Source organism: Myotis nattereri, assembly GCF_964212035.1.
Source record: "Myotis nattereri genome assembly, chromosome: 1".
Taxonomy (NCBI): domain Eukaryota; kingdom Metazoa; phylum Chordata; class Mammalia; order Chiroptera; family Vespertilionidae; genus Myotis; species Myotis nattereri.
This window is the reverse complement of record NC_138075.1, coordinates 79,279,466-79,301,437: the sequence shown is the minus strand read 5'-3', so window position 1 is coordinate 79,301,437 and position 21,972 is coordinate 79,279,466. Positions and strand designations below refer to the sequence as shown.

General features: G+C 43.3%; 1 protein-coding gene and 1 pseudogene across 2 annotated transcripts; one reads left to right on the top strand and one right to left on the bottom strand.

The window, feature by feature from the left end:
- Positions 1-16,443: 16,443 nt before the first annotated feature.
- LOC308523090 (zinc finger matrin-type protein 2-like) lies at positions 16,444-17,113 on the bottom strand (annotated as a pseudogene). The gene has a single exon. The product of its transcript is annotated as a zinc finger matrin-type protein 2-like (transcript).
- Positions 17,114-17,589: 476 nt separating this feature from the next.
- On the top strand, positions 17,590-20,018 carry LOC308533070 (mast cell protease 4-like; the record flags this gene model as incomplete). Its single annotated transcript, XM_081110819.1, has 5 exons — positions 17,590-17,665; positions 18,221-18,371; positions 18,813-18,948; positions 19,173-19,427; positions 19,875-20,018. The coding sequence occupies 5 exons, from the start codon at positions 17,590-17,592 to the stop codon at positions 20,016-20,018; spliced, it is 762 nt and encodes a 253-aa protein (XP_080966945.1).
- Positions 20,019-21,972: the final 1,954 nt, after the last annotated feature.

Here is a 21,972-nt window from a genome sequence, read left to right as displayed (position 1 = left end):
AGATGTGATAGCCAGTTTGGCTCAGTGGATAGAACATCAGCCTGTGAACTGAAGGGTTCCAGGTTCAATTCCAATCAAGGACACGTACCTCGGTTGCAGGCTCCTCCCCTGGCTGGGCCCTGGTCAGGGCACATGCAGGAGGCAACAAATCGATGTGCTTCTCTCACATGGATATTTCTCTCTGCCTTTCCCTCTCTCTTCCACTCTCTCTCTAAAAATTAATGGAAAAATATCCTCAGGTGAGGATTAAAAAATAATAAATAATAATGAATAAATAAAATCTTCTAGAAAGAAAATTCCAGAAGCTAATATCAAACACTATCTTCATGACCTTTAGGTGTGCAAGAATTTTAAATAAGGCACACACAAAAACACGAATCAGCCGAAACCGGTTTGGCTCAGTGGATAGAGCGTCGGCCTGCGGACTGAAAGGTCCCAGGTTCGATTCCGGTCAAGGGCATGTACCTGGGTTGCGGGCATATCCCCAGTAAGAGATGTGCAGGAGGCAGCTGATCGATGTTTCTCTCTCATCGATGTTTCTAACTCTCTATCTCTCTCCCTTCCTCTCTGTAAAAAATCAATAAAAGATATTTTTTAAAAAAAACAAAAAAAAACAAAAATCATAAAGAAAAATTGTGTATGTGTGTTCCCCCCGTCCCGCGTGGTTCAGGGTTCAGGATCTGGAAGAGGAGCTGCACACAAATGAAAGAGAAGAGACAAGAGATAATTTGGAAATCAATTTTAAAAGATTGAATAAAAAATTACCAAAATAAAACATGGGAAAGGGGACATCACTGCACATTTTATAAACATTTAAAAAGTGTTTATGATATTTTAAACACCTTTTTGGTAATTTATTTTTAATTCTAAGTTAAAAATTGACTAATCCTTTCAAAAGCATAACTCACCAAAATTTGAAAATATGAGTAGCCCAATATCTGTTAAGAGATAGAACCTGCCATTTAAAACCTTCTAGAAAGATGTGGGGCCAGGCAGGCAAGTCCAACTCAAGGGGAAGGACTTCCACCAGTGCCCAGGCCTCACCAACCTTTTATTCAACTTTGGTTAAACATAAAACCTTTAGTCAGGCAAGTAATTGCAGTAACAGACAGGCTATCTTAAAGGTCAGTAAATATTAGGAGGATTTACTCTGAGACTATTTGATCAAGAAATAGCTTAAGCCCCCATTATCAGGACTAAACAATCAGTGCATAACTCAGGCCCTTGCCCTGGGTTCAAGGGTCACCAGCATTCCAGGATACTTGTTTTCACTTCTCTGCTAGTGAAGACAATGGGCGGCCTCCTGCAAAAAATATCTTAAATGAGCAAAATAGTAAACATACCCTTTGCAAACCAGGATATTAAGTGGCCAGTAAGCAAGCAAAACAATTTTCAACAGCATTAGTTCAGGAAGAGCATAAAAGATATCTTGGGGCTGGGCCCTCTGACTCTTGCCATGCTACCTGACTCCATTCCTGGCAAATCACACAAGCTTAATGTAGGCACATGAAAAGGATAGTTGGTGCCGCAGAGGCCTCCCCTAATAGCCCACCAGATATGAGATGATCTCCAATGACAGGTTTGATTCTAAGATACACAGAACTATCTCTTGCACGCTGTCCATGCTTTCTACTGGTAAAGAGACTGGCTGCATCACAGAGTATATGAGAGAAGCATTCAAGATTTAAGGGACTTTACCCCAACTCATGGAAAAAGAATGGCTTGAAGACTGCCTAGCATGACTCCTAGACAAATGGAGAGGCTGGTAAAGGAAGTAAGACAGAACAGGAAACAACACAAGGCCAACTGTTGTCAGATCTGCAATGAGCCTACAGCAGAAGTCAGAAACCAAAACAAGAAGCTGTCCCCTGCCATCTCTCACCCTTGAGAAATTGGAACACACCTCCCCTCCACGTTTTACTTCCCTGGCTGCTTTATTCACTACCACCTTCAAACAGGAGCACAGTTAAAACAAACAAATAACAACAAAAGACCAAGATGCCCTCAGGCATATGGTAGAGAGCTTAGAAATCCTATAACTAAAGACTAAAGTACAATGAACATCAAAGCAAGGCAAAACTTTCTAATAAAGTGAATATCAGAGAACTATAAATAGATTCTGGCTAAAATACAGAAGAACAAATTATCCAGTCCCTATCCTATGCACTCATCTTGGGAAGCCCTCTTAATACATGAAACAGGATGTGTAGCATTCAGCTAAGTGTCAAAATAAAATTCAGGGAGGTGGGGTTAAAACCACAAATTTTATACACACACACACACACACACACACACACACACACACACACACACTAGAGGCCCGGTGCACAAAATTCATGCACTGGAGGGGGTGTCCCTCAGCCTAGCCTGCACTCTCTCCAACCTGGGACCCCTCCGGGGATGTCTGACTGCTGGTTTAGGCCTGATCCCACAATCGGACATTCCTCTCGCAATCTGGGACCACTGCCTCCTAACCACTCGCCTGCCTGCCTGTTTTTTCAGGCTAAAACTTTGGGAAAGGGGCTAGCTAGCAAAGGTAGTTTTGAAATAGATGTGTATATGGACTGTTTTAAAGGTTATTTTCTTTTATAGCCCACTTAAATTTAGTTTGACTTAGTACATTTCAGTTATTTAACTAGTAATTTAAATAAAATGTTTCATTGTGACGTTCAGATGCATCATGGAGAGTTGATGTGCAGTAAGCATGATGTTTAACAATTTTAACACCAAAAATGTTAATCCTGCATAAACCAATTGTAATAATAGGTGTTTCTGTATAGATAGAATGCATAGAGTAACTTAGTAAATCTTTGAATCACAAATCTTTTGGCTGAGATGGACAATTCTATTAAATACTCTGAATAACCTGGAGGGAGGAAAATTAAAATTGCAGAAAACTCTGCAGCACACTAAAACTTAAAGAAGGGCTACATCTATATCCAGAAACCTGATACTCTTGCATGGAATATTATTTAATTTCAGAGTTGTGAGGGGCTGAGGGGGAATCACACCTATTTCCAATTTCTCAGTTTGCAGTGATTTCAAACTTTAGGGGTTTGTTTTATTTAGCCAATCGATTAGTTTCTTATTTCCCCATTTGTTCAGCTTAGTTATTGCTTTTAATTCTTTTCATACTAAAATTTTATGGTGATTGGGGGGAAGGGAGTTAGGGTCACTTATCTGACAGTTGTTGCCAGGAATTTGCATTGTTCACTGCTAGTATATTAGTAATCCTAGATATCAGAATCATAATAGTAATAAAATAAACAACAGGGGTCATATTTTCCTAACTTACTCGATGTTCACATGTAGAATTTCTGTCTCCCAAGAGGAAATGTGACTTCACTTTGGTGCCAACAGACAGAAAATTCTACCTGTGCTACATAGGAGAAGTGTGGAATGCTCTTAATAGCTGGTTTTTACACCTTGATTTCAAGGTGGAAAGAAATTGATCATGAATCTCAATAAATTTCACTTAAACCAATAGGTGCTTAATATTTTTTGATTTGATTAATGCCCATTTGAATTTTATGGGTTCTACTAATGAGAAAATTTAGGACCCCAATCCATTGTCATCTTATACCTTGGACTTTACCAAGGTATAATACGGGGTTTTATGCAAAATTCCAAGCTACCATGCAACTTTTTTTAACCGAAATAAGGAGGAGGAATTGTTCCCAACCTTTTTTGCATATTGTGCTTTGGTCCAGAAATGCCAGATCTTTTAAAAGATGTTACAATTTTGAGTCTTTGGCTTGACTATACAACCTTGAGCTTCATGGAGTGTCAATTGAGCTGTTCTATGTATAACAGCTCAGAGTTGCAAAATCACATGTAAATGATACGGTAATTTTAAGAAATGTCTGTATTGTATTTGAAGACTGCCATAAATCTGAAGTTTGAACTTATGTATTTCAATTTTTATGCTAAAAAAGTATTTCCCTTAACCGCTTCTGCCTGCCAGTCTGATCACCCCCTAACCACTCCCCTGATGGCCTGATTGACACCTAACTGCTCCCCTGATGGCCCGATCACCCCCAACTGCCCTCCCCTGCAGGCCTGGTTGCCCCCAAATGCCCTCCCCTGCTGGCCATCTTGTGACAATGTGGGGGCGGCCATCTTGTGATATGAGGACATGAGAGTCAATTTACATATTACCTCTTTATTATATAGGATACAATGTGTTGTTTCTACACTAGTAAAAAGAGAAAGGGAATATTTAAAAACTCAATCCCTTACAAAAGCAGACAAGAAAGGTGGAAAAATGCATACTATAAAAAAGTTAGTTAAAATAAAGGGAAAAAAAGAAGAAAAAAGTTTGTATATATAATTCAAAATATAACAGCATTTAAAGAAATTGTAAATGAATTCAATACTTAAAAGATAAATATCAACAGATTTGGAGAACAAATTCAGTTTAATGTTTACTTATTCTTAAGAATGTTAAAAGGTTGGAAATAAAGTGACACAAAAAAGATATACCTGGCAGACACAGACCAAAATAGAGATGATTAGGTTATACTAAGACCAGACAACCAACTATCTAAGAACCCACCTTAAGAAACTATTAAAATAAGAGAGAAGAATCAAGATGTCAATGTAGGTAAACACTGGTACTCGTTGCCTCCCACAACCATATCAAAATTACAACTAAAATACAGAACAACTGAAGGCTGGCTGAATAGAAGTCGTACAACTAGAGGCGTGAACAGGCAGGTCCAACACCCACATGTAGTGTGTTTTTCATTGGGAGGAATATCTCTGTTGTGGAGGCCCTCTGTGAGAAGCAGGGGGTTCCAGCCCCACACCAGACCCCCTGCCTAGGGTTTCAGAGCTGAGAAGAGAAGTCCCCATAACTTTGGGCTGCAAAAACCAACAAGGATTGTGGCTGACTGACACGGAGGCTGCTGGAGACTCAAGCAGCCCTCTTAAAGGGCCAGTGCACAAACTTAGAAGGTCCTGCTCACTCTGAGCTCCAGCTCTGGACAGTAACATTGGGGAAACCAGGGACATATAGGGAGGAACTGGGTCGTCTGGCATCAGGGCAAGAACTCACGGGTGGCTTTCTCCCAGACTAAGGTGCTGGCAGAGGTCATTGTTCTTATGCTGAAATTTCCCCCATCACAGAACTGACTGGCAGCCATCTCTGAGTTTCCATAAGCTTGGCTCACAATGTTCACTCCACCCTGGTGATACCCTAAGACCCTGCCCCATCCAATTTACAGCCCCACCCAAGCTGTTTGCTGTGGTTTTTCCATATGAATAGCCTATCCTGGCTCAGGCTTCAGACTTTCCTAAAAGTTCTTAAATAAGCAGCAGCTGGCATCAGCATGCCCCATACCTATCAATAAGAGGCCCAAGACCTGGCACTAGCACCAGCCTGCCTTGATTCACAGCTTGGCCTCTCCTGGGCACTTCCAAGCCCAATACAAGTAGCATCACCTGCAGATCACTCGGTTGCTCCTGCTGGGTCATTCCAGTCAGTAGCTGACTTTGCAATTCTTAGGAGGCCCCAGAGCCAGTGCACCCAGTGGAGTTTCAGATCATACCAGATTACAACTCTACACATCCACAAGAGACACACGAAGGGTCAGACTCAGTGAGCACCAAAGCCCCACTGAAACAAGTCCTGCTCCATCAGAGTATCTCCTGTACAGCAGCTCTTCCACTGTAGTCGCAGCTGGTCCTCACAGCCAATTGGCCTGGAGGTCAACTCCTCCCAGTGATACCAACAGCAATCAAGGTCAACTACAACAAGACTGTGCACACAGCCCACTCAGGAGCGCACCTAGAATGCCCCAATTGGATGACTGGGAAGGCTGAGCCACTGGGCCATACAGGACACCTACTACACAAAACCACTCTACCAATTCCAGGAGACAGAGCAATAGTAGAAAACAAAGGGAAGCAGTCAAAATGTGGAGACAAAAAATCGTGTCACAAATGAAAGACCAAAAGAAATCTCCAGAAAAAAGGCCAAATGAAATGGAAGCAAACACACTAAATACAGGGTTCAAAACAATGTTTCTAAGGTTGCTCAAGGATCTTAATGAGAGCTTCAAGGGACTTAGTGAGACTTACAAGGATCTTAGTGAGAATTTCAAAGACATGAAAAAGGACCAGTCAGAAATTAAGCATACACTAACTGAAATAAAGAATAATTTACAGGGATTCGACAGTAAAGTAGAGGATTCTGAGAATCAAATCAACAATCTAATCTAATAAAAGAGAAACATGCAAATTGACCACACCTCCACTATGCCCCAAGCCATGCCCACCAGCCAATCAGAGCGACTATATGCAAATTAATCCAACTAAGATGGCAGCCAACAGCCACAGAGCTGGAGCAAGCAGGAGGCTTGGTTGCCCCGGCGATGGAGGAAGCCAATCTTCCCGCCTGCCCTGGCTGGCTATGGCCTCCGCTCAAGGCAACAAAGTTTCAATTATAGAAGATAAATAAATCCTAGATACCTACTTTCAACCAGCCTCCACTGGGAGCTTGGGTGGCTGGGGGCCATGGCCAGCCTGCAAACAGTCGTCAGCCCCTCACCCAGGATGGCCACACCCCCATGGGGTGAGAGCCCCTGCTGGGGGGCTTGGCCAGCCTGCAAACAGTCATCATCCCATCACCCAGGTTGGCCAGGCACCCCAGCAGGGACCCCCACCCTGAAGGGGGTGTGGCCAGCCTGAAAACAGCCCTCAGCCCCTCACCCAGGCTGGCTAGGCACCCCATTGGGACCCCCACCCTGATCTGGGACACCCTTCAGGGCAAACCAGCTGGCCCCCACCCATGCACCAGGCCTCTATCCTATATAATAAAAGGTAATATGCAAATTGACCTAACAGCAGAATGACTGGGAATGACTGGTCACTATGACACACACTGACCACCAGGGTGCAGATGCTCAATGCAGGAGCTGCCCCTTGGTGGTCAGTGTGCTTCCACAGGGGAAGCTCTGCTCAGCCACAAGCCAGGCTGACGGCTGCCAGTACAGCGTTGGTGGCAGGAGCCTCTCCCGCCTCCTCAGCAGTACTAAGGATGTCCGACTGCAGCTTAGGCCTGCTCCCCGCTGGCAAGTGGACATCCCCCAAGGGCTCTCAGGCTGCCAGAGGAATGTCTGACTGCCAGCTTAAGCCCGATCCCCTGGGGAGCGGGCCTAAGCCAGCAGGCGGTCATCCCTGAGGGGTCCCAGACTGCGAGAGGGCACAGGCTGGGCTGAGAAACCTCCCCCAGAGTGCACAAATTTTTGTGCACCAGGCCTCTAGTGTGTAATATGAGGAAGGAAAAAAATACCCAATCAAAATAGGAAAAAGAAAAAAGAATCCAAAAATATGAAGATAGTGTAAGGAGCCTTGGAAACAACCTCAAGCATACCAACACTCGCATTATGGAGGTACCATAACGTGAAGAGAGATAGCAATATATTGAAAATCTACTTGAAGAAATAATGACAGAAAACTTTCCTTACCTGGTGGAAAAAATAGACTTACATGTGCAATAAGCACAGAGTCCCAAGCAAGAGAAACCCAGAGGCCCACACCAAGACACATCATAATTAAAATGCCAAGGGTTAAAGAGAAAGAAAGAATCCTAAAAAACAGCAAGATAAAAGTAGTTAGCCCTAACCGGTTTGGCTCAGTGGATAGAGTGTAGGCCTGCGGACTGAAGGGTCCCAGGTTCGATTCTGGTCAAGGGCATGTACTTTGGTTGTGGGCACATCCCCAGTAGGGGGTGTGCAGGAGGCAGCTGATCGATGTTTCTTTCTCATTGATGTTTCTAACTCTCTATCCCTCTTCCTTCCTCTCTGTAAAAAATCAATAAAATATTTTAAAAAAAAGTAGTTAGTTACCTACAAGGGAGTGCCCATATGATTGTCAGCTGATTTCCCAACAGAAACTTTTCAGGTGAGAAGAGAGTAGTGAGAAATATTCAAAGTGATGAATAGCAAGGACCAAGTGATGAAAGCAAGTAACCAAGATTACTCTACCCAGCAAAGCTCTCATTTAGAACTGAAGTTCAAATAAAGAGCTTCACAGACATGAAAAAGGCTAAAGGAGTTCATCACCACCAAACCATATTACATGAAATGTTGAAGGGTATTCTTTAAGAAGAAAGAGAAGAATAAAAATAAGAAGAAGGAGGACGAGGAGCAGGAGAAGAAGGGGGAGGAAGAGAAAAGGGAGGGGGAGGAGGGAGAGGGATCAAAAACAATAAAATGGCAATAAATACATACCTATTAACAATTGAATATAAAAATAAAAATAAACAAACAAGGAATCTAATGAACAAAATAAACTGATAAATAAAATAGAACCAGAGGCATGGAAACATGGAACAGACTAACCAATCTCAGAGGGAAGAAGAGAGGGGGGATGGGAGGAGATTCACCAAAGATCTTATATGCATATATGCATTATGTATGGACACAGACAATAGGGTGATAAAGTCCTGAGGTGGGGCAGGAACCAGGTGGAGGGAGACAATGGAGGGCGGGAGAAGGGGACATCTGTAATATGTTCAACATTAAAGACTTTTTAAAAAGAAAGTATTAAAAGAAGGGAAAGTTAAATCCAAAGTAAGAAAAGAAAGAAAATAAAAAGAACAAAAAACAAGAATTAAAAATTAGAAAAACAATAGAGAGAATCAATGAAGCCAAAGCTGGTTATTTGAGAAGATCAATATAATTGATAAACCTCTAGGCAGCCTAATCAGGAAAAAAGAGAGACAATCCAAATTACCAGTATAAGCAATGAGAGAAGCAATATCACTACAGATTCTACAGCTATTAAAAGGGTAATATTATGGTAATATTATGAATAACTTTATGCTGTAAATTTGACAAATGAGGTAAAATGAAAAAATTCCTTAAAAGACACAAGTTATCAAACTCACTCAATAATAAATGTGTTCTTTAGAGTACCACATCATGTAGTTACTCATCTTCCTTCAAACAAGCTTCAGACCCAGATAGCTTCACTAGCGAATTCTACCGAACTTGGAGGAAAAAAGTTATACAAATTCTTCCAAACCTTCTTTAAAAATAGAAGAGCCCTGGCCAGTGTGACTCAGTGGTTGAGCATCAACCTATGAACCAGGAGGTCCCGGTAGGGGCATGTGCTCAGGTTGTGGGCTCGATCCCCAGTAGGGGGCGTGCAGAAGGCAGCCCATCAATGATTCTCTTTCATCATTGATGTTTCTATCTCTCTCTTCCTCTCCCTTCCTCTCTGAAATCAATACAAATATTTTTTTTAAAAAAAAAATAGAAGAGGAGAGCTCATTTCCCAACACATTCTTTGAGTCAGTATTACCCTTATACCAAAAGCAGACAAACATATTACAACAAACAGAAACAGATAAATATCCTTCATGAACATTGTATTAATTATTTCTGCAAAACAAATTACCCCAAAACCTGATGACTTAAAACCACAATTTCTGTGAATCAGGAATCCAAGTGTGATTTAGCTAAGTGCTCCTGGTTCAATTTCACCCATGAGGCTTAATCAAGCTATTGTCTGAGGCTGTGGTCTCATCTGAAGACTTGATTGGAGCTACGGGACCCACTTTGAAGCTCACTCAGGTGGTTGTTGGCAGGTTTCAGTTTCACACAGACTAAGGAACTAAGGGCCTCAGTTCATCGCACATCATTAGAGTCACTCCATAGAGTGTGTACAGTATGCCAGCTTGCTTCTCCCAATGCAAAAGAAAAGCACTTTAAGAGAAAAAAAGAAAGAAAGAGATCTGGTCAGTGTGGCTCAGTTGGTTGAGAGTCATCCCATGCACTGAAGAGTTGCCAGTTAGATCAGGGCACATGCCCAGGTTGTGGGCTCGATCCCAGATGGGGAGCGTGCAGTAGGTAGTCAATTGATGTTTCACTCTCACATTGATGTTTCTCTCTCTCTCTCCCTTCCTCCCCCTCTAGAAACCAATAAAAATATTTTTCAAAAAGGAAGGAGGGAGGAAAAGAAAGATGTCCAAATAGAAGTCATATTGTTTTAGCAAGATAATCATGAGCCCATCCAGCCTGGTTCAGTGGTTGAGCATCGACCTATGAACCAGGAGGTTACAGGTCAATTCCTGGTCAGAGCACATGCCCAGATTGTGGGCTTGATCCCATGTGGGGCATGCAGGAGGCGGCCAATCAATGATTCTTTCTCATTATTGATGTTTCTACCTCTCTATCCCCCTCCCTTCCTCTCTGAAATCAATAAAAATATATATTTTTTAAAATATAACCATGAAAGTGGCTTTCTGTCACTTCTACAATATACTATTAAACAGAAGTGAGTCAGTCAGTCTAATCCACACTCAGAGGAAGATTACACAACAGTAGGTACCAGGAGATGGGATCAGAGGACCATCTTAGAATCAATATTCTTTTAAAGATTTTAGAAAATCAAATATAACAACATAGAGAGGAATGATGTATCATGATCTGGTAGAGTTTATCCTAAAATTGTAAAATTAAATATAAAAAAATAAATTCCTGTAATTCACCATATTAACAGACTTAAATTGGGAAACCTTATGATCCCCTCAAACCATGCAAAAAACATTTTTAATAAAATCTAACATTCATTCATGATTTTATTTTTAATTCAGCAAACAAGGAATAGAAGGGAACTTCTTCAACCTGATAAACAGCATCTACAAATACCTAGGTCTAACTTCTTACATAATGGTAAAAGACTGAATGCTTTTCCCTTAAATGAAGGAACAATGTCATTCTCACCACTCACTCAGCACTGCACTGCAGGACCTAGCAAGAGCAGTAAGACAAAAAGAAGAAATGAACAGTATATAATTTTAAAAGAAAACTGTCTTTTTGTTGTTGTTGTTTTGTTTAGTTAATCCTCACTAGAAGATACTTTCTTCATTAATTTTAGAGAGAGTGAAAAGGAGGGGGAAGAGGAGAAAGGAGAGAGAGAGAGAAATATTGATGTGAGAGAACCATATTAATTAGTTGCCTCCAGCACATTCTCCAAACAGGGCGGGGAACCTCCAACCCAGCTAGATGCTGTTGACCAGGTACATGCCCTTGACTGGAATTGAACCCGAGACCCATTGGTTCAAAGGCTAACACTCTAATCACTTAGTAACACCAGCCAGGGGGAAAACTGTCTTTATTTGCAGGTGACATGCTCATCTATAGAAAATCTTAAGGAATCTACAGAAAAACTACTAAAAGTAATGTGAGTTTAGCAGGTTTACACATTAGATGAACATATAAAATTCTATTGTACTTTATATACAAATAAAGATGTGTCCATTTATATAATATTCTTTTTTAATTTTTTTATCCTCATCCAAGGATAGTTTTTATTGATTTTAGAGACAGGGAAAGGGAGAGGAAGAGAGAGAGAAACCTCAATGTGAGAGAGAAGTAGATTGGTTGCCTTCCATAGTATGTGCCCTAACCAGGGATCAAACCCACAACCCCAGTATGTTCCCTGACCAGGAATCAAACCAGCAACCTTTCAATGCACAGGACAATGCTCAACCAACTGAGCAACTCCAGCTGGGCTAGATAACATTCTTGAAATAACAACATTATAGACAAGAGATTAATGGTTGCAAGGGGCTAGGGAAGAGGTGAGGGACCACAGTGGGGGAGAGGTGAGTGTGGTTATAAAATGCGATCCTTGTAATAATAGAACTGTTCTATAACTTGACTATTGTGGTGGGTAGATGAACCCACACGTGATAAAATTACATAGAACTAAATATTACATGTGCATGCACACACGCACTCTCGCATATACATTATGAGGTGGATCCAGGCCAAAAACTGTAAATAACCCCATCACCCCTTCCTCTGACTGGTGGTGCACAGAGGACTTGTGGGTCTTCAGAAATTAATATCAATCAGAGCCAGTGCACAGTAACTGAACAAAAAGACATGGTTATTTCTCAGATTTTTTTTTCTCTAATTCAGTCACTCTGGGAGATGGCCACGGGTAGCTTTGGGAAGTCATGAAGGATATGTACTTGACACCTAGTTCTGATATTCATTGGTTGTGAAATCTTCTCAAGTGACTCATATTCTCTGAGCCTCCACTCTTTTTTAAAAATATATATTTTATTGATATTTTACAGAGAGGAAGGGAGAGGGACAGAGAGCCAGAAACATCGATGAGAGAGAAACATTGATTAGCTGCCTCCTGCACACCCACTACTGGGGATATGCCCACAACCAAGGTACATTCCCTTGACTGGAATCGAACCTGAGACTCTTCAGTCCGCAGGCCAATGCTCTATCCACTGAGCCAAACTGGTCAGGGCTGAGCCTCCATTCTTATCAGTAAAATGGAAACAACAGTACTTCTCAGAGTCGATGTGAGAGTGAGATAAAGCACATACCTGTATTATGCTATAGTTTGTAATATTTCATTGATTATAAAGTGCACAATATTTCACATTTTAACCACTTCACAAGAATGAATCCTGTAACCAATGGCATGTTCCTATCTAATTGAGAACATTTTTTTCCTTTCTTGGTGCACCACTATACTAATAAAAGAGTAATATGCTAATTAGACTGGGTCAACCAGACATCTTCAGGATGTCCAACTTCCTTCTGGACAAAGCCACAGTGGCGGGAGCCAAGGCAGAGGCAGATAGGGGCAATCAGGTCTGCAGGAGAGCAAGCAGTTAGGGGCAATCAGGCCGGCAGGGAAGCCAGCAGTTAGGGAAAATCTGGCCGGTGGGGGAGAGCAAGCAGTTAGGGGCAAGAGCAGGCCAGCGCAAGGGAGCAAGCAGTTAGACAGCGATCAGTCCGGCAGGGGAGGAAAGTTAGGGGTGATCAGGCAGGCAGGCAAAGGGGTTGGGGTGATCAGGCAGGAAGGCAGAGGAGTAAGGGGCAATACAGGCAGGCAGGCAGGTGAGCAGTTAGGAGCCAGAGGTCCCGGATTGTGAGAGAGATGTCTGACTGCTGGTTTAGGCCCAATCCCCCAAGGCGTCCCAAATTGGAGAGGGTGCAGGCTGGGCTGAGGGAGCCCACCCTCCCATGCATGAATTTCATGCACCGGGCATCTAGTACAATAATAAGAGCTCACAGTGTACCCAGTGGTCAGAGTGGGACCATCCAGATTACAACTCCCCAGATCCATAAGGGGCACACTCAGGGGGCAGACTCAGTGAGCACCAAAGCCCCACTGAAGCAAGACTTGCCCCAGAAGGGTGTCTCCAGCACAAAAGTTCTCCCACTGTAGACACAGCTGATTCTCACAGCCAATTGGCCTGGAGGTCAATTCCTCCCAGTGATACCTACAACAATCAAGGCTTAACCACAACAAGACTGTGCACAAAGCCCACAAAGGGGTGCACCAAGAGTGTCTACCTTAGGTAATTGGGGAGGCTGAGCCACTGGGCCCTATAGGACACCTAGCACAGAAAGCCACTCTATCAACACAGGGAAGCATAAAAAATGCCGAGACAAAGAAACAGGACAGAAATGACAGAAATGGAGGAAAGCAAACTACTGGATATAGAGTTCAAAACCACACTTTTAAGGTTTTTCAAGAATTTTCTAGAAACCGCCAATAAATTTAGTGAGACCCTCAAGAAATCTAGTGAGACACTCGAGGATATGAAAAAGGACCAACTGGAATTAAGCATACACTGACTGAAATAAAGAATATTATACAGACTCCCAACAGCAGACTAGAGGATCACAAGAATCAAGTCAAAGATTTGAAATACAAAGAAGCAAAAAACACCCAACCGCAAAAACAAAAAGAAAAAAGAATCCGAAAATATGATGATAGTGTAAGGAGCCTCTGGGACAGCTTCAAGTATACCAACATCCGAATTATGGGGGTGTCAGAAGAAGAGAGTGAGCAAGATATTGAAAACCTATTTGAAGAAATAATGACAGAAAACTTCCCCTACCTGGTCAAAGAAATAGACTTACAAGTCCAGGAAGCCCAGAGAACCCCAAACAAAAGGAATCCAAAGAGACCACACCAAGACACATCATAATTAAAATGCCACGAGCAAAAGACAAAGAGAGATTCTTAAAAGCAGCAAGAGAAAAAAAGTCAGTTACCTACAAGGGAGTACCCATACGACTGTCAGCTGTACCTTAGTTGCAGGCACATCCCCAGTAGGGGGTGTGCAGGAGGCAGCTGATCGATGTTTCTCTCTCATCGATGTTTCTAACTCTCTATCCTTCTCCCTTCCTCTCTGTAAAAAAATCAATAAAATATATTTTAAAAAAAAAAAAAGGAAGAAGAAGAAAAAGGTAAAGATACAAATTATGAACAACAAATACACATCTATCAACAAGTGAATCTAAAAATCAAGTGAATAAATAATCTGATGAACAGAATAAACTGGTGAATATAATAGAATCAGGGGGCATAGAAAGGGAGTGGACTGACTATTCTAGGGGGGTGGGGAAGGGGTGTGGGGAATGTGGGAAGAGACTGGACAAAAATTGTACACCTATGGATGAGAACAGTGGGTGGCGGGGGTGAGGGCAGAGGGTGGGTGGGAACCGGGTAGAGGGGAGCTATGGGGAGAAAAAAGAGGAACAACTATAATAATCTGAACAATAAAGATTTAATTTTTTAAAAAAAATAAAATAATAAGAGCTCAGAGTAACATCTCAAGTAATGACAAGTGCAGCCCTAGCCGGTTTGGCTCAGTGGTTAGAGTATCAGCCTGAGGGCTGAAGAGTCCTGAATTCAATTCAATTCTGGTCAAGGGTACATACTTCAGTTGCAGGCTCAATCCCCGGCACCAGTCAGGCCACGTGTGGGAGGCAACCAATCGATTCTCTCTGTCGCTCCCCGTCCCTTCCATTCTCTCTAAAAATCAATGGAAAAAATATCCTCAGGTGAGGATTAACAAAAAGAAAATAATAATGACAAGTGCAGATATCATTTCATTATCAAAGGAAACGTGACTCTCAGTGCACCAGTGGGAAACCTCAACACCCCCTAGAGAACACAAGTGTTCTCCTTTACACATTCCATTCCTTTCTCCATTCATTGTACTAACCCTTCATTCCACAGCCCTTATTATTCAGTTTAGTGGAATGAAAAAGTATGAGTTTTAGAATCTAACATATTACATTTTCAGTCTTAATCGCTATGTGACATTCTGAGCATCAGTTGAGTGCTCCATAATTGTTTATAATAATACTTACCCAAAAGGATATTTAAAAGATTAAATGAGATGGTACATGTAAAGCTCTATCAGTGCCAAACATATTGTGGATGTTCAATATCTAATCTTCTGCTGATTATTTGCCTTGAAGGAAGGGCTGATCTTCTAGATGGAGAAGTAGGGCAAATTCTGGCCCTCAGGCCAAATCCACCCACTTCCTGTTTTTGTAAATAAGTTTTTCTTGGAATACAGTCACACCCACTGGTTTACATCTTTTTTTTTTTTAATAGGCCCAGTTAATGCCATTTATTATACATATTGAACAGCCTCTGAGACCCAAAGGCTCCCATATGAGGGGTTTTTATCCTGGTTGGGTTTTCTTTGTGGGGTTTTTTTTTTGGGGGGGGGGGTGGAAGCGGGTGGGGAGTGTTGGCATCAAACAGTTTCCTCCAAGAGCCTGCTCACAAGAAAGACAAAAACAGAATAACCCTCAATAAAATAAAACAAACAGGAATAGCTGAAGAGTCTACATATGAAAAACAAAGGTTAAAAAACTCAAGACAAAAACCACCCCAAACACTCATCCCATTTCATTTCCTGTTACATGCACTGAGGAAACCAAGAACATCAGGCTTCCCAAGGCAGTAATGCTCTGAGGTTCTAGTTTAGGCTCCTTCTATGTGACAGATTCATGCACACACATCGCACATACTACTGACCCAGGCAGAAGTACACATGCATGCACAGGTGGCCAAAGAACCACGATGGGGAATGAGGAAAATGGGGAGTGGTGGCTGGTTGAGGATATAACATCAACTGGAAACTAGGGACCAGGAGAACCTTTCCGCTGCAGCAAGAGTCAAAATTAAAACAAAGGCAGAACGCATGCCCTAGTCAGTTTGGTTCAGCGGATAGAATGTCGGCCTGCAGACTGAAGGGTCCCGGGTTCGATTCCAGTCAAGGGCACATGCCCCAGGGTTGTGGGGGCGTGCAGGAGGCAGCCGATCAATGATTCTCATCATTGATATTTCTATCTCTCTCTCCCTCTCCCTTCCTCTCTGAAATCAATAAACATCATTTTTTTTTTTAAGGCAGAATACAGGATAAATGTAGGATGCTCAGAGAAGACTGGATACATCAAGAGGGAAAGATGCAGGGGAAGTATTGGGAAAGCAGCCTCACAAGAGGTTTTTCTTTATTGGGAACGCAGATGGGCAGAGGTCCTGTTACTTGAGTGATACACTGAGGCTAAAGGAATATGCTGCAGCATTACTGCCGCCTCCTGTGCTCTCTCTCAAGGTGGAGGGAAACTGCAAACACTCTATTGCCACTCAAGGACTTTCCCAAGTACTCCCCCAAAAAATGACCCCGCCCACATTCAAAGGTAAGCCCAGCAAAGGGCCAAAGTAACTCTTCTTGGTGGAACCAAAGCCAGAGAAGCCCATCACAGCTATCATCTCATCATCCTCCTCAAATGTCAAGTCCTCCTCAGCCCTCCTTTTCTGCTCTGTCCATTTCTCTTTCTTGCAGGCTTTGGCCTTTTCCTCTTCTTCTCTAAGCTCCTTCCTCCTTTCCTCAAAATCATAATCCTTTTGTTTCTTTTCCATCTTCTTGTTGTTGACTACAAAACATTTCTTCACCTAATCCAAAGTAGAAAGTTCCACACCCCTAGACATGCCCAGGTTTCGCTGATGTTTCTTTCCATTAATGTGATCCAGGAAGTTGATGGAGTCCTTCACAACACAGTCACAGACATTGCAATAATATCGTCCCATCTCAGATTGGGGGTGGTCTTGGTAATGACAATTGTCTTCCCAAGATCGGATTCCAGATCCACCTTGTAGTCCCTATGCTGGAGAAGCTCCCGCTTGACTGGCTGCACTGGTTTTCCATCCTTCTTTTCTCTCTCTTCTGTGAGCCTCTTCTCAGCAAGCTTCTCATATTCATCTTAGCCCCACTTGTGGCAGAAGTCCAAGTTTTTGGCCCACTGCTTGACACCATCTTCACACTTGTTTACATCTTGTGTATGTCTGCTTTTGTGCTGTGATGGCGGAGCTGAATAGCTGAGACAGAGACAGTATGACTCACAAAGCTGAAAATATTTATCATCTTGCTATTTACAGTAAAAGTTTGCTGATCCCTGTTCTAGATTCCTACAACATCTAAAACATGTACCCCCTCCAATTTGTGATACTATTATGCCTCAGAGAGCTGCATTAGATGAGAGAGCTGCGTTCCTCACCCTAGAAGCCAGGACACTGGGGCTCTGACCACAGCTTCCACACCAGCCGAGTGGAGAGGAAAGCTATGAGAATCTCTGATTAGGAAAATAAGCCAGGTCAGAGTGAACGACAAAAATGTGGTTTCCAGCACCCTCGCCTCCACACACACACACACACACACACACACACACACCCTTCTATTACTGGGGTTATAAAAGCAGGGACAAGAGTGGGGAGTGACAGAAGAACCTTGCCATGGGCAGCATCACTGGGAAAATGCAGGTCCTACTCCTTTGGTTGGTCTTTTTCTTGCCTCCTGAAGCTGGAGCTGGTGAGTCTGGGATATAACGCCCTGTCCTCGGGGTCCCTAACTTCTATTCCAAATTTACTGACCTGAGTCAAAGAAGACCTTAAATGAGAATGCAAGATCCCATTGCAAGTGTTCCAGGGGAAATCTCTACCTGGAAGAGTCATATTCTTTCCCAGCAGTTAGTAACAGTTTCCTGGGGGGGAATCTTGGGTGGAGATAGAATCAGAAAACTGGCTTTAGAAGTACTTCTTAAGCTGCTCTCCTCAAAATATCTATAATTCTGATTCCTGGTCCTTTGCTCCTCTGTCTTTGCTCTCATGTGGAAAAGGTCAGGATCAGGACATGAAGAAATGTTTAAATGACAACTCAGAATCAAGACTAGAAGTGGGATTGACAGGGTGGATTGGGATAAGGAAAGCCAATAAAAAGGATGCATGGAGGGGCTGAGTTACATTACAGGTAAGCGTGAGGCTGGAGTGGGGGGTTGCCTCAGCTTTCAACTCATTTTCCTTACCTAGTGCTCTATCTGAAGGCTTAGTTACCCTGTGTTTGAGGACCTGGGGTTTTCTGTTTCAGGGGAGATTATCAGTGGCATTGAGTCCAAGCCACACTCCCGTCCCTACATGGCCTATCTGGAAATCACCACTGACCAGAGCTATGTTGCTAACTGTGGTGGATTTCTCATAAGTGAAGAATTTGTGGTGACAGCTGCTCATTGTAAAGGAAGGTAAGAAAACTTTGATTTGTTCTCTTTTCATGTGAGGAGTTGTAGGAACCAGAATTAACACAACTTTCAAGTGGCCTCAGGAGAGATTTTTGTGCCTCACTAATCTCAAGATGGTCAGTGATGTATATTGGGAGGAACTGGGCCATTGTGATTTATTAGTTATCTCTATACCCAGAGACCAGGGCTTTACTAATGGGCAACCCAGATCAAGACAGGCCAATTCTGCCCCTCTTATCCCGGTGCCAGAGAGCTCTCGCAGTCTTCCAGGGTCTGGTCCTTCCTAAAACAGCTGAGACCCCTGGGAGGAACATCTTTCCTCAGTGAGAACTGAGTTCCTCAGTTGGGCCTACACTGATGAAGAGGGCCTGTTGTCACTCTGCTCAAAATGGGCTCTTCTCAGGAGACCAGCACTTTTCCTGACCCTCTCTCCCCTCTCAACAGAAAAATGACTGTCATTCTCGGAGCTCATGACATAAAACAAGAAGAATCCACATGGCAGAAGCTTAAAGTCAAAGAACAATTCGTTCATCCAAAATACAACTCTTTGACTAACGTCAATGACATCATGTTACTGAAGGTGCCATTCTCTTTTGTGGACTTCTCAATTCCCCCTTCTTAACCCTTCTCCTGACTTGTACCTTTCTCATTCTCTTCCAACCAACTTCCTCATATACCACCCCCATTCCATGTGATCACCACTCCATTCAGGAAAAACCCTAGGCCCTGCCCCGGGAGCCTCTACCACAGCACACCATCCACATTCCCTGTGACTGGCAACCATCTACTCTTCCTCCCTCACAGCTACAAACGAAGGCCAAGCTGAACCATGCCGTGGGGACAGTCCCCCTGCCCACCAAGTCTACCTTTATTCAACCTGGAAAAGTATGCCGAGCAACTGGCTGGGGGAAAATAGGAGTGAATAAGCCAGGGTCAGATACTCTGAGAGAGGTGAAGTTGAGACTCATGAAGGCCAAGGCCTGCAACCACTTTATGTTTTATGATCATAACCTGCAAATCTGTGTGGGAAACCCCAGGAAGAAAAGATCGGCATATAAGGTACCACAAACTTAAACTTCCTCCTCATACTCAGTTCCTGGGAGACAGGTTCCTACTGAGAGGGGGTGGGTCAGGAAGTCCGCTGGTTCAGTTACTGGTGTCTGCATTCATGGGTTTCTAGAACTATGGGAACTGGAGCCCTCCTTCTGGGTTCCATCCTTCCATACACAAGCCTGCCCCTAATCTTCCCATCTAGTCTGCATACAGGGCTCCAGGAGAGAAAAAATAAGAAGATGTTGGGGAGGGGCAGGATCTATATTCTATGCTAGAGAGAGAAAGAAGACATTTAAATTATAACTCATGACTTATGACTACATCTGGATCAAGATTCCTGGCCTGACTCTGGGGTATCTTCGGGCCAGCCAGGGTGCTGATAGAACCAGGATGAAGTAATAAGAGGGAGAGAAGAATGATCCCTGCTCATGATCTGCTTTTTTTAACCCACAGGGTGACTCTGGGGGTCCCCTTCTGTGTGCTGGGGTGGTCCAGGGGATTGTGTCATATGGACGTGCAGATGCAAAGCCTCCTGGTGTCTTCACTCGAATCTCCCCATATGTGCCCTGGATTAATAAAATCTTAAAGCACAAGTAGCCCCAGAAGCCTGGCCACCCACAGGAAAAATCCCAAAGCTAGAGCTCTCCCTGGGTAGCCCCTAGGTTCCTGAAAGAAGCCTGGACACAGCCCAAGACCAGGGAGGCTCCCAGAGGTACCCAAAACCCCTGCTGATTGTATCCCCAGCAAAATTCAATAAAGATGCAGCCGCCAGCATATGTGTGTGAGACTGTTTCTTCCCCAGAGCTCCCCCAGAGATGGACTGCTCCACAGGGAGGAGTTCAGGTTCTCCTCCCTAGTTTGAATGAAGAATTTTGCTAGGCTCCTTTCTTGCCAGATTAATAAGCAAGGCTACCAATTTCCATATACATTGTGTGGTGCTATAGATTATTAAAGAAAATATTTTAATCTGCACAATACCATTTAATATCCAGAGTAATATTGGCACTGAGTGACCTTCTTTCTCCTCTGTCCCCTCTTCCTCTTCCTCTTCCTACCCCCCTTCTCCTCTCACTTCTCTTCTTCCCTCAAACCCATGCCTTGGCCACTGCACTACAGGACACAGATGAGCCATAGCAAATGCTCCATGGCTATTCCTGAAGATGGGCCAAGGCCTGGGCTTATGTCCTTACACCCACCTCTGCCTCATGATCGTCGCCTCAATAGTGTGTCTACAGCCACAGAAGCACCTGCCAAGTGGGAAAAAAGAAAATTTCCCAAGCATGAGAGCTCAGGATAGTGGGGTGAGGGAGAGATGACCCTTGGAAGTCCTCAGGATGTGTCTGTCTACTGCAACAGTCACAATGGGCTGTATAAGGGTCAAGGCCATTCTAGCCCAGGAGAGGGATCCCCAAAAGCATCAGAATGAGCCTCATCGCTGAATTACATCACAGCCACCCAAGTTCAACTGCCATCTTCCTTCAGATATGAGATGGTGTCTCCAGGTATTTCAGAAAAAGAATACCTGAGTTAGGCAAAGTCCTCCAAAATTTCCTTCCCAAATGGTCTTGAGTGCTCTGAATCCCACACCCACCAGCATCTGAGCTGGATGAGTACACTCACAGCTATACACACCAAATACAAGAGGAACAGGGCATGACCTCCAGCTACCTCTCAGGAGCCTGCAGTTAAAGGACCTCTTACAGGCCCTTGATCCCTAAGCAGCCTAAAAAGGTAGGTCTGGCCCCATGCAAGAAAGAGCTGCTACTGTTGGTCCCCAGATCAGAAACCCGAGAGCTCCTCCACCTTCCCCTCTACCTGCCAACCCACAGATCTGAGCTTCCAGCTTTACCAATGTCCAATACGTGTAAAATAAAATTGAATAATATGTACAAGACTGATTATAGACTCTGACTCTATGCAAAAAAACAAGCATATGTACAACAACAACAAAACTTGAAAGATCTCAAAAATAAGAGAACATACGCTGAAATGATAATATAACGATTTTTTTTCTTTTTATCCTAACTCATATTTTACATTTGTATAATTAAATAAGAATTTTTAAATGTGAGATACAAGAGGCAGAGACACTATGTGTAATACTAGTATTTGCTTAGGAAATCAGAGCACATACTGAGTTGCAGCTAAAACCCCATCCACTCTTGACCCCCAGACCCTAAGGACAGCACATCCACAAGGCAGCCCTTGTTCCCTCGAAGCTGGACAATGGAGATGTGAGGAGAGTAGTCAGCCTGTCCTTCCAGCCCTGAGAAGTAGCAGGGCCAATGGAGACTGCAGGGAGATTGACTGAGCCCACAGGCTATATTAGACTCCAACAGATTAACAGGCACTGACTCTAGTACAGCCACCGCAGAACAAATGAGCATCACATGGTCCCCTGACATGGAAAAAGCAGTTGGTGGCTGTCATCCAGAGAAGATAAGCACATCAACATTGCCACAGTGTTAGTTCTGCCATGCAGAGGATAGGCCCACAGAGTATGTCCGCCTGACCGACATCAAGAGTGATAAAGTCTCAGCATCACAGGGTC